General features: G+C 41.2%; 1 protein-coding gene across 4 annotated transcripts in view; it reads right to left on the bottom strand.

The window, feature by feature from the left end:
• The window catches only part of SRPK2 (SRSF protein kinase 2), a 99,815-nt gene that overhangs the window by 6,465 nt on the left and 80,296 nt on the right, over positions 1 to 13,054 (bottom strand). For 2 of the 4 annotated variants that reach the window (XM_085298260.1, XM_085298270.1), the window contains exons 13-15: positions 3,812 to 3,881; positions 3,034 to 3,126; positions 2,488 to 2,580 (exon numbers count right to left, since the gene is read on the bottom strand). In XM_085298260.1, the coding sequence (XP_085154386.1) occupies positions 2,488 to 2,580; positions 3,034 to 3,126; positions 3,812 to 3,881 (256 nt within the window). The remainder of the gene's footprint in view (positions 1 to 2,487; positions 2,581 to 3,033; positions 3,127 to 3,811; positions 3,882 to 13,054) is intronic. The other 2 variants (XM_085298280.1, XM_085298287.1) reach the window with 2 other exon arrangements.

Here is a 13,054-nt window from a genome sequence, read left to right as displayed (position 1 = left end):
TTTCAAAACAGAAGACAAAAGCTRTATCTCTAGGCCACATTTACCCCACAGCTCAGAGGCAGCACAAAACACAGTGGCTTGTTGGCCAGCTATGAAGCACATCGTTCCCCACTGGTCATCAAATGCAAATCCCTCCTGGATAGAGCTGGAGGAAGGAGTTTGCAGCACCAGAAAGGCTGGGAACCCAGTGGTGGTCAGGAAAAGGGAAGGGGACTTCTGGTGCCCAATTAAATGAAAAATCTCAAACGAGTGGGCAGGAAGCAAAACCTCAATTTTTCCTCTTCCACCACAGTTTACTATTTGTATTCCTCTGCAAAACCTTTCAGTTTTCCTGATTTATGSGAACTTGTAATAGCAGAATAATTAGCGTCATTTGAAAATGCCACTTGGGCTATTCAGTCATTCATCTTATATTTGAGATTTTGCTATTTTCAGTAAAACAGGTGAGATCCAATCTACCTTGTTTACAGAGCAAGCTTGGACCTAAATTTCATGTGCACAGTGAGAGGTGCTTTCATCCACCACAGARCCAACAGAGGTGGTGCCTCCACAGAACCTGTCATTGGAAGTGAGGACTCACAGGACAACCGTGACTCTCTACAGTGGAAATTCTGAAGGAAAACAAGATGCTCAGGAAGGCAAGTTAAATGCTCCACTTCATGTTCATTTTAGAAACTGCCCTCTCTTGTAAGGCAGAAACACTCCTGTGGTTTCTATACAATCATTAGGTCATTTTAAGGTTTTTCTTTATGACCTCATTAGAAAATGCCAATCAAGCTGGTGTAAACTAAAAATTTGGAATATGAGAAATTCCTTAATGGTCAGGCTGTGATTCCCAGCTCTGTATCCGTCTCTGTCGGTGGCATTAGGAGTTGCTCTTTAGGGAGTGCACATGAGCCTGGCCACTTTCTGCAGCACATTCCCCTCTTGCTAGCACCTGAAGTCCTGCATTAGGGAGGATAGAGGGAATGTTCTTACCCAGTCCTTTTACTATTTTATACATCTATGAACATGTTGTTCCTTAGCTGTTAATCTCTTTTTGAACTTCGTTGTAGTGCCTATCATCTCTCCAACCTCCTGCAGCACCAAGTCGGTGAAGTTCACTACCTACTATGCAAGGAAATAGTTAGTGCTTCTGTGTTTTAGATGCATCCCCCCCCCGTAACTCATTCTGCAGGCCCTGCAGAAGTACAGCTCTGCATTCAGCTTATCCACAGCCTTCACGATCTGGTAAAGCTTTATCATCCCCCCATCGATCTTCTCCTCTCCAAACTTTCTCCAGCCTTTTTGGTGGCCCCTTGCAAGGCAGTTGCTCCATCTCCTTCATCTAATCTTTCTGTTGCCTATCTTCATACCTTGTCTAACTTGATTAAATCCTCCTCATGGAAATCAAGCCACAGAGAGGTCTTTGCAAGCTCAGAACAGGCTTTTTCCTATGCAACGGGGGAAAGACTCGCTGGCTTGTCTGCCACCTCGTCACCCCATGCCTGCACAGCCCTGCGCTGCAGCCTCGGCCCCCCTCGCTGACCCCACGTGCCCGAGCAGCTGGAGGGCCAACGGCACCGTGCCCTGCTGACAAGCTGCACGCGCCAGGCATGTGGAGTCGTGGGCAAGGGGGAAGCTGTAGCTGCTGGGCAGGAGAGCACAGCCACCAGATGCAGGCGCCAGCCCTGGGAACTCCCACCATGCAATGTCATCTCCTATCACTCCATACAACACAGTGCTGTCTCATACACCCGGGGAACCAACAGCGCAGGTCTCGCCACGTCCCCTCATGTTCAAAAGCCTGTCTTGTTAGAGACCAGCYTGAGCACAAAATAAAAGAAAGTAAAAGAATCATAAAGACTGATGGGTTTGCCAAGATGATTTTTTTTGTCGTTCTTACATTTTTGTAAAGCACCAAACACAGCTAAGTCCTGGCCCATGGCTGTGGCTCTCAGACGTCAAAATAATCAGTAGCACTTGAAACGAGACAGCAGTGTGCATGGAAGAGCATCTTTCTCCATTGCACAGAACTTTTCTGCACACTCTCTCTTCAGGAAGCTTAAGAGAACGTGAGGACTGCACACATCTGTGTACCTATTGCCCACATAATCCTTTTCCATCTCGCTTAATCCTTATCAAGAGCATACGCTAGACCATCATATATGATCAGAAGTGAATGACAGCTGATTTTTAATCAAGTTACAAGCTATGCATTATATGATTATTCATTTCATTCACATAAACATTTGACAACAGTCACGAAAATGTAAGCTAATATCCACTTTGTTGAGTACATCACACAAAAAAAAAAAAAAGCAAAAAACTGAAACAAATACTGAAAATGTTTGCTTTTCTTAGAAAGGCAAGTTCACACCAGAATTCTTCTTTAACAAGAGCTCTCCATTTAAATGGATATATTTCTTCAGTATCCATAAATGAATGAACATATTCTCCTTTTGGATAGTATTATGCTTTAAATTAGTGTTGCATAAATACCGTTACCTTTTTTGGTGAAAAACTCCTTGGAATATTTCCCCAACATAGCGTATTTTCGAGGGATTTTTCCCAGCAGTTCAATGATCAATGCTATGTGGTCTGCATTGGAGAACATTGCCAGCAAAACAGAAACATACAACAGTTTAATCAGTACATTGCATGCACACACTAACACTGGCCCGGTACAGACAGAAATAGATTGATCCTGGTAAAACAGACACATGCACACGAGTCAGTGTGTTGATAAGGCTAACGGGGCTAATTAGGAAAAACACTTTCAGCAAAATGTCCTTGTCAAAAAGACATCTGAGTGTCAGCTACTATATATGTTTTACTATGCAATTTAAAATGTACTAATAGTTACTTTTCAGAAAGTTTAGCTAAAGGAGTTTGTCATAGATTTCTGCCTCTAATTCATGTGCATTTGTTTTTCAAAAATATTTTTTGTTGCTAGATTTGAGAAAATGCTCTTTAGTGGGACATGTTACAACCAGCAACAGCAATTCCACTTCTGTCTGCATCACGGCACCTTTCAAAAAGAAGAGGTACTACCTCTGCGATTGAAGAATTCCCGAGAATATTTTCCAGATAGAGCAAAGTGCCTTGGGATATTGCCTAGCAGCTCTATGATGTGTGCTATGTGGTCTATGAGGGAGAGAAAAAAAGGATACGGGAGTGGAAGGGGCAGGGAAAGGATGGGATAAAAAGAAGAGGAAAGAAACTGGAATTAGTAAAAAATCAGAAATAGTTTCAAATCAACAATGTTTGCAGCAAATCCATGCAGAGGTTTCCAGGATCAGCAGAGCTCTGGCATCATTAGCAGCATTTAGGAACAATGAATGATGCCCACGTTACCACTGCAAAGGGCATTTACAAGCAAACAAGCATGAAAATGGACAGGTACACAGATGGAAGCAGGAGTTAATTCTGGTTCTAAAAAATTAGTAATTGTCTAATTCAAATAAAAATACACAATATAAACATTATTCCAGTGTCAAACTTATAAAGTTCAATTTTGATGTTTCTTTTGTAAACTAAAACATTGTTATTCTCAATCAGGTTTCCACACATATGCAGTCTTACAAGAAGGGCAGTTTAATTCCTTCAGGCAGTTGTTAAGTAGATGAGTATCTGCAGAAGGGAGTTTTTGCCCACCCACTGCTACTGATGGGACTTAAAACTAAAAAGAAAAAAATTGTGTTTATATTCTAAAAACATGTATGAACAGTTCAATCAAATACAAAAATTAACCCCACTGCAAGCTTGCTAGAAATTTAAGAAGAGGAGTATGAATATACACAGAAACTCATAAATTTCTCCAGATCCATACCTTCGTCCCTGGAATAGTCTTCACCGGAATGTGGTTCAAACAAATAATCTCCAGTTGCTAGCTCAAATGCCTATAACATAACAGACATATTTATGGGTATGTCAGAAATAATTATTTTAATCTTACAATGTCAGCAAAACATCACAACTGTTTTGGAACCAAGAAAAGAATTAGCTTCAAAGCTGCTGCTTAACAAGCCCTAAAATCAGACTTAGGATTCCAGAAAGACTACTTACCTGGGAACCATCATTCCTGAAGCATGATGATAGCACAAATCTGTGCTCTGCAGAAAGTCCCTGCTCAGCACCAAGCCAGCTCCCTTTCAGTAAGAGGGGCTGGAGGCGTGCGATGGGCACCGAGCCCGAAGCCCACACGTTCTACTTAACCAGGAGCGACGGCACCAGCAGGCAAGGAACGTGGACCTAGGGCACCTGTCCAGCCAGTCATTCCTGGGGCATAACCGGCTAACGGAGAAGTGCTTCTGCCATTTTCAAAAATTCAGCATCGCTCCTCCGTGTTAGGAAGTTTGCTAACAGCGTCTGGCTGCAAAGGAAGTGATTCTGAGGAAAAGCAGCTACAAACTGTTACATGGCAGGGAAGTGCAAACAGGGCTGCAGTGTATGTTAATATCTTTTAACATGCTATTACGTTATGTGCTAATCAGGTTAAATAGATGTAAGCTAATGAAACTCAGAGTTATTTCTAAGAGAATAAAGAGCTGCAGTTGCATATGAAGTCTATTTATCTTTCAGAAATCCAGTGCTGGAAACTGAAGTTAAAAAGTCTGAATTGGAAATAAAACATATTTTTAACAATAATTATCACTTGAAATTGTTGCACAGGGTAAGTTCTTTCTGCCTTGATAACTCTGAATCTAGACTGGTTTTTAAAAAGTCATCAAAATAAATATTGCAATCATGGGGTAAAATACTACGACTGGTAATGATGAAGGCAATTAGAGGAGATACAATGATGACCGATGGATGTTAACCCTACGTTAGGTCAATGACAAAACTCCAAGTAGAGCAGTTTCTCTTTATGCGTATGCACCTTAAAATCTTCAAAGCACAGAAATAACGATGAGAGCACATATTTATGTGTAAACATGGATTAGTCTAGACTAATCTGTTGAAAAAATCTCGCTCCTTTCTGGATTTATTCTCCTGCTATGCAGATTACCCAAACAGCCACAGGAATCCAATTCCTTTAAAGTAAGATGTATAAGTCTCCAAAGTATTTTCCCTCTTCAAGATCAGAAAAAGCATCCCATCCAGAAAATCACTCCAAAAATCAGACAACTTCCTGGCATCGTGTTAGGAGGAAATTTCACTCTGTCAGACCATTTACTACAAAGTATTTGTTTCCTGAAAAGAGACACGCTCTTCTCTTCCAGTTCATAGCCCAGAGCTGTCAAATCACCTGTAAATTTAACCTATTTATGGGCACTTAGCTTCTTCAAGCTGTGAACTGTGGAGTAATCCAAGTGGTCTATTGCCAAAATAAGTTACTGTCATCATAAATGGCAGTTGAGAGAGCATGTATGTCCTTTGCTGACATTTTTGTCAATCCTACAAAAAAGTCTTTAATTTTTGAAGTCACTGTCACTAATAACCAAACTTTTTTCCTCTTCTATGTTGAGTTCCAAGATTGAGAGCTTTCATTGTACAGCTTTAAAATTTTTGAAGAACTTATCAGATACTTAAAGAAGCTTTTACAGTAGCCAAAACAGATCACTGGTGGAGATCTCTAAACAGAACATGGAGCTTGTTGTTATTTTCAGATGAGACTGAGAAAACCCAAATGTTCCCTTCATATAATGGGAAGAGAGTCACTGAAAAAGCTGGGCCAACCTTTCTAGGAGAACACACGCCGGAGGGGCTTATTTCTGAGGACATTAAAAACCACATACCTATTCAACACCAATTCTCGGAGAATAGAGGAAATGCAGCTGAATTTAGCCATTAAGTCCTGTAAAGTAAAGTTTCTGTCCCCAAAATGAAGTATTAGTAACTGAATATGTCTGGCTGGGATTAAAAAGATTACATTGGAAAAACTGTAAAAACTATGCACAGTTAAACTCAAGAACTAAGCATAAAAGAGTGGCGCACACACTTTTAAATCTGACTGTACTCAGTTAGAGTCACAAGTTCTCACAGATTTAGGACATTTATACTACCTTTTTCCTGAGCAAAAAAAATAAAGTTTTTCAAAAGTTTGACACTGCTTCTTTTTYGTTTTTGTATAGCTTTGACTATGTGCCCCAGCTGGGCTAGAGTCACAGCTTCGTAGACACTTCACAGAATSAGAGAACGGCTGGGGTTGGCAGGGACCTCTGGAGATCGCTTGGTCCGACCCCCTGCTCAAGCTGGGTCAGATGGAGCCGGCTGCCCAGGGCTGTGTCCGGTCCGGTTTTGATTATGTCCAAGGATGGAGACTTTGCAACCCTTCTGGGCAACCTGTTCCAGAGTTTGACCACTCTCATAGTAAACATGTGTTTTCTTATGTTCAAGTGGATTTTCCTGTATGTCGATCTGTGCTGATTGCCTCTCGTCCTGTCACTGGGCACCACTGAGAAGAGCCTGGCTCCGTCCTCTTTATGCCCTTCCACCAGCTATTTATAAATATTGCTAAGGTCCTTCCCAAACCTTCTCTTCACATGATTACGTGACTCTCCTAAAGGATTTGGTACCAAGAATGTGGAAACTCCTGACTCATATGTACACAAAGGCAATCTAGAGACCGCCCTGCCTTTTGGAAGGTGCAGTAAGTATCTCTAGCAATAGTCCTCATTATCCATGCAGGGAAAAGGCTCATGGACTTATGTGTGGTAATCCGGTAACAGGTCCTGGGTATTTGTAGGATGGACTGACTAGATAATGCAAGAAAAATAGAACTATTTGGGCCACATAAAAAAAAAAAATCCCTGGCCTAGGTTTTTAACCATAAACAAACAAAATCAGAATCAATGTTAAGAATGCATTAATAAGGAGGTAAATAGCAATCAGAAAGAAATTGTGAAACTTCTGAATTGTAACATTCAGAATTCTTCTACTTACTAAGTTGGTATCAAAACGTGTAATGCACCAGAAAGCACATGCAGTCACATTACTACTCAGTGCAGGGAGCATGTGCCACCAAAAGAAGGGATCTCTGCTGCTAGTATACAAAGTGACAGTTCCAGAAATACACTGATGCTTTGCACTTACTTAGCAGTTTTCAGCATTTATTATCTCTTTACACCCAACCATAAGAACATAAAACCACTGAGTTTCTAATTCATAACTGGCTGAAAATGTGTGATAGAAGTGGGACCTGGAGACCCTGGAAAGTCAGTAAGCTGAGTGCAAGTCAGCAGTGCTCTCTTGTGGCAAAGGTGGCTAACCACATCCTGGGCTGTATTAACTAGAGTGTTTCCCATTCATCGCAGGGAGCTGTTATTTCCCTCTCCCCAGCACTCACAAGGCTGTATCCGGACAACTACGACCAGTTTGGGACCCCCAGTATGAAAGAGACATCAACAAGCTGGGGAAAGGCGAGTGGAGGAGCAGCGAGATGGCAGGGAGCACAGGCCGCAGGAGGAGAGGCTGGTGGAGCGGGGCTGCAGGTTGTTCAGCCCGGAGAAAGGAAGGCCAAGGCGGGATTTGGTCGCGGCACTTCCCTGCAAGCTGACCATAGAGAAGATGGAGACACGGAGACACGTTCGCCTCAGAAGCGGACAGCGAAAGTACAACTGGCAACAAACGCAGGCTGCAACGTGGGACATGGGAACTGCACACAGCAGGAAGATCTGAACTGCACACAGCCACTGGGTAAGCACCGGAACGGGCTGCTCAGAACGTCCGCGGAAATGCCACCTCTGCGGATATTTAAAACTCAGCTAGACAAGGCTCTGAGCAACCTCATCTACCGTGAAGTTAGCCCTGCTTCAAGCATGAGGCAGACTGCGTAACCTCTAGAGAGCCCTTCTAGCCTATTTTTTTCTATGATTTTTATGTTTCTACAAATTCACCACATTTACTTAATTACACCCCCTTTGAAAACAGTCATTTTAAAAACTACAGATATTTGACAGAAACTCTGACTTTGAATTAYTGTGATCACTGTTCTTTTAATGTTGACATATACCTCAGTAGAAACAAGCATTTCAAATGTTAATTGAGGATAACAAATAAGATGTGCCACATTTAAGATATGAAACAAAAGCCCAAGGCAGTCACCCATCTTCATAGGCTGTGTTTGCCAGTGTTACTTACCACTTTCCTACAGTTATSGCAGAAAAACAGTCAAGACTAGTACAGTTGGATAACCTATCAATCGGATAAAACGGCCACACTGCTGCTTTGTAGGCTTTGGAGAGGCTCCCCTCATTCTGTCCCCACCATGTGATTGTATATGGACCTACCACTACACCAGAATCACCTATCACGCACTCTGGATCCATGCCTAAGCACACAACGGGAAATACCTACACGCTCACTGTGTGACAACTGCGTACCGCTCGGGTGACTGAAAACRGATGCACGTCTAGGGAAAGATGTCTGGAAGAGGACTGGAGGAATAATTCATTTGAACTGCCTCAGGTTCCCTGCAAACCTTCTCGAAAGTCCTAACCAAAAAAGGGCAACAAACTGTAGGCCAGCATTTATTACTGTGACAGACCAGATCCAACTCTTGGCCAAACTTTCTCTGCCCCAGCTGAAATGAAGAGCTGTAAATGGGGAGATTGTAACTGCTTTAAAAATAGGCTTAGTTTAAGAAATCAGTTCCACAGGTAAGTGGGAGCACAGTAAGAAGAGCAAAAGGCTTTCTGAGATGAGCACTCCAGCTGACCGTTTTTCACTCCTGAACATCTCTCTCGGCAAAGTCAGGCAATGGAAAGAACATAAAAGGAATYTGCATGGTTACTGCCTGGTAAGAAAGGCCAGACATACAAAGCACAGACATTCATGGGTTGCTTGAAAAGGAAACAGGTTTCTATTGTTTTCTAAACTCTGATCTCAGAATCATGAAAATGCTGTGTGGTTGCGTTGGAAAGTCACTGTATCTTCAGAAAATCATTTTCTTTTGAATGCTTCAGGTTGTCCACCCACCACCTTCAAAGCAAAAGGGTGTATAGTGATTAATAACAGCATTTTGTACTGTATCTGCCTACTGAAAAATGTGTGCATAGCGACTTAAGTTTTTCTTTTCTCTCAACTAGATTTTTGATTTTCCATTTTTCCTCAAAATACTTTTTCTGGGTAGACTGAGGCTTGTCATCACACTTTCAATAGGTTCCACTCACGTGCGCTGGCATGGTGATGCTCATGATCGTATGCAGACATGATCATTTTCTCCCATTTACAATACAGGAAGAGTAGTTACATTTAGACTTCCCACCAATCTAGAGCTATGATCTATTAGCTRTTTCTTTTTATAAAAAGAATGTATTTCAGGAATCACAATTCTCCACAACGGCCCTCTGAGATACATATTAGAAAAACATTCTCTTGTTGATGTCTTAACTTGTGACTTACTCTTCTCCTCCCTGCAGCTAATGTAAGATTATACGTAATGAGCAAAAAATGTCAGGTGATGAGACTCATCATTTCAGGTGCTTTTCCAAAGAGTCTGGAAAAGCAGTGGAATCATGTTGCTCRCAGTCATTTCCAGGAGCAATGCAAAGGGATGCCGTCTCTTCCAGTACTACCTCCCACATTTAGCCAGGATTTCTTGGCAGCAGCAGTGGAGTACCATGTACTTCAGGATTTAGGAAATGCTACATCATGCAGTGCCTGTTTAGTTTACACTCCACAGAAAGCAATCCTCTTACTTCTGCAACTGTGGAAGTTCAACCTGAGAAAATAACGTGATCAAGGGTGGTTTCAATCCTGTCAAAGGCATCACTGGTCCCAAATTCACTCCTTTTTTCAGTGAAAACAAGAGAGATGCACCTCCATGTCAGTATAGCTAAAATAGGGTATTTAATAAGTTTAGGGAGAGATTTCCAGTTTCTAGCTCTGGCATGGGAGCAGGTGAGTATCCCACATTTAGATAATGTAGGTCATGTTCTTAATAAATAAATAAATAAATAAAGCACYGTGTAATTCCCTTAGCAAAATATGTAAATGTCCAGCAAATGATCTCTACAGTCACTCAGGCCTGGGGCATTATACTCCTTTCTCCCTGCCATTTTTTTTGTTGTTTGCTTTCTTTAAAAAAAAMCTCAGATTAGCTGAGCTGGTACTGGCCTGAGGAAATTCCCCTCTCATCCTTTAAATCTGATCTGAAGACCAGCTTTTCATGTTTTAGGCACAAGAACTGGGCGATGATGAAGCATCTAAAATTAGAAGACYCAGCTCACAGGCTGCTGGCTTATGATGTTACTTATTCACTGACATAATGCCAAAAGAAAAAGCACAGTAAGGTTATTAGCACTGAGTTATTTCTCCATCTTCTACACCACTTCTCTTATATGATATGCTGTTTGGAGTAGAAATCTTACATGGCTCTTTTATGTAGACTTTCAGCACAATTTCAGACTCTGTGAATATATCCATACTAGAGCTAATATAAACAGAATGGGACTATTCTCTCCTAAGAAGCTGCTCCAAAAGCATGGRGTTGGGGACTAGATGAAGCCAACCCATATTTCCATAGCACAGCTGAGGAGAGCATGGCATGTAGACACAACATAACAGTTTCTGAAAGCCAGATTTGTAAGGAGGATATTCTGTCAGCTGCTTTGCACACATACACACAGGAACACACCCTTCACACAGCTGTTTGCATGCTCAGGGACCTCTGTCAGAGGCTTTTATTTAAAAGGTCATCATAATCTCCACCCTTATTGCTAAAAATGAAGTAAAATTGATAAGCGAATAGTATGATTGAAAAGACAGTCCCCTTCAGTTATGATACAGCATGACCTCCTGGTTTGGCTTAACAATAATTTATGCCATAAATACAAGTCAATGGAAGAGTCAACTGTACTACTACTCTCCTAGGCAACGACTCTCCTTGGTCAATGACTGAGCAATCTTGTTAGTAAGGAAAGGGCAGCAGATGGCTTTAGGCTCAAATCAGAGATCCATAAAGCCTTAGACCGTGTTAAAATGCCAGGTGGATCCCAGTCCCATACCTTCCTAGTAGTCCTTCATAAAATCTACGAACCAGAAAACATAAAAATATTGAGGGTGCTTTACGTGAACATACAGAAGCCAACTACTGACATGGAAGCTACATGGACCCTGAATAAATTCAAAGAAAGGAAGGTCTGTTTTTATTATAATTTATTTTAATGCAGAAATGATCAAGAATATCTGACACAGTAGTGGATATATGATTATAACAGATGGAAAGTCCCTTCTATTTTGCAAAGTAAGCAGCCTTCTTACGGTGCTTTCACTGCTATGCCATGTGTTTAGAACTTCTTGGGAACAAGCCCTTTCAGCAGAGCTTGCCAGCTGTGCTGTAAAACTTACACAACGCACGCTGCAATGACCTGACCACARCTTTGAAGTGGTAGGTCTTCTTTCAGCAAGAGCTACTCAGGTGGAGGAGCGAAGAGCATTGCTAGACCAGTCCCAGTGAGAATACTGGTCAAAAGACTTGAGGGTGCTGGGTTCATACAAGATCTACAAGATATATTTGCACACAATTCCATCCAAAGAGAAATGATACAGAAATATTTTAAACCCTTTTCCAGTGCAAGTTCAGAGAATTAGCCCAGTAATTCAGAGCTGTGAGCAAGGATTTTCCAAGCAGGTCTCATATTTGCTCAGACACTACCTTACTATTCTTTGGATCTGCATTAATTCACATCATTCATAGCTGGCACACACTTTTGCTGTACACTAAGTACCATTATCTTTCAACAGATAAACTGAGACAAAAAAGCTTACCTGAAGTCAAAATCATTATCAGAATAAAGGACAAGATGTATAATTTTGCACACAGCTTCTAGCTCAAAGCCAAATTCAGTGCAGAATGTTTCCTTTCCTAGCAGGCCAATACAAGTCACAAGTGTAATATTTCTGAGGGATATGAAGCATTATCTACCTACCCTGAACACAACATCAAGCTTACCATCACTTAACATACAGCTAGTCCTTAATTAACAATCTTTTTAAAGCACTGTATGAGAAATACAATTTAAAATAAACACAGGTGTCAACTAGTAGAACTGGTGTAGAACTTCTTGTGTGCTTGGTACAGTCACATTAGGCCAGATTTGGAAGGATGGAAACTAGGGGGAAAAAAGGCAATGGTGATACTGCTGAATGATTCATTTTGTAYGTGCAGCTTCCAAAAATGTCATTAACACCACCAGTGTGGACCTGTTGTACAAGCAAAGGATCATGACAAAGAAGTGGAGAATCTCCTTGCACTCCACTGAATTTGAGGTTAGACAACATGGCTAACAGGTTAGTTGAGCTGTATCTTCAGCCAGTCACAGCAAAATAAACAGCATCTCCAGCTCCCACTCCAACAGACAAACCCTTTGAAAATATTCATAACAATAACTACTATGTGAATTAAATAYGGAAACAAGAGCAAAGTGACCTAGAGGAACATTTTATGAACCACATCTAGGTACAACAAGAATCCAAACCTGAAAGTGCAAGTGGGACTATAATGCCAYTAAAACACTTCAGTACTTCACAGTTCTTAGATGCTCTAGGGACTGGAGAGAATCAAATCATAATTTCCAAAGACAGACAAGGTAAATAAGCTCTTGGTGTCTGTGCAGCTCCATGTCAGGGATGTTCCCCTTGCCTCTCAATCTTGATTGGAAGTTCTTTGCAGAAAAAAAATTATTACTGTCTTCAGTAAATACCTACCTCACAGAGTTGTATTCCACCTGATACTGCGATTGGCATTAACACTGCTCTGACCTATTTTCTAACCATACAGGAATGAAAGCAGAACACAAGTTTTGAAAGCATAGATTTCTAGGACGAGCATGAGACACCTGATCTGCATCTTTTCCACGACTGCATTTATACAATGAAGACAACTGAATTCAGCAACCATATGTCACTGCTGTAAAATTATTACATTTCTATGCTATGTCGTAAGTGCAAAAATACAAGGTCTGTGGCAGAAGACAGAACAGAATCCCAATGTTCCTGCCTCAAATACTTTGCTATCCTTAAAGCTTACGTAACGAAAAAACAGCAGCATATTTTCTCATTACAATATTGCAATTTCATAAATAACTGTGAACCTGAATAAATGGGAAAGAGTCTTTATTTTTTTTTT

Source organism: Rhea americana, unplaced genomic scaffold (assembly GCF_003343005.1).
Source record: "Rhea americana isolate MKP2758 unplaced genomic scaffold, rheAme1 scaffold_1, whole genome shotgun sequence".
Classification (NCBI taxonomy): Eukaryota; Metazoa; Chordata; class Aves; order Rheiformes; family Rheidae; genus Rhea; species Rhea americana.
Note: the sequence above shows the minus strand (reverse complement) of the source record. Positions and strands in the feature narration are given on the sequence as shown.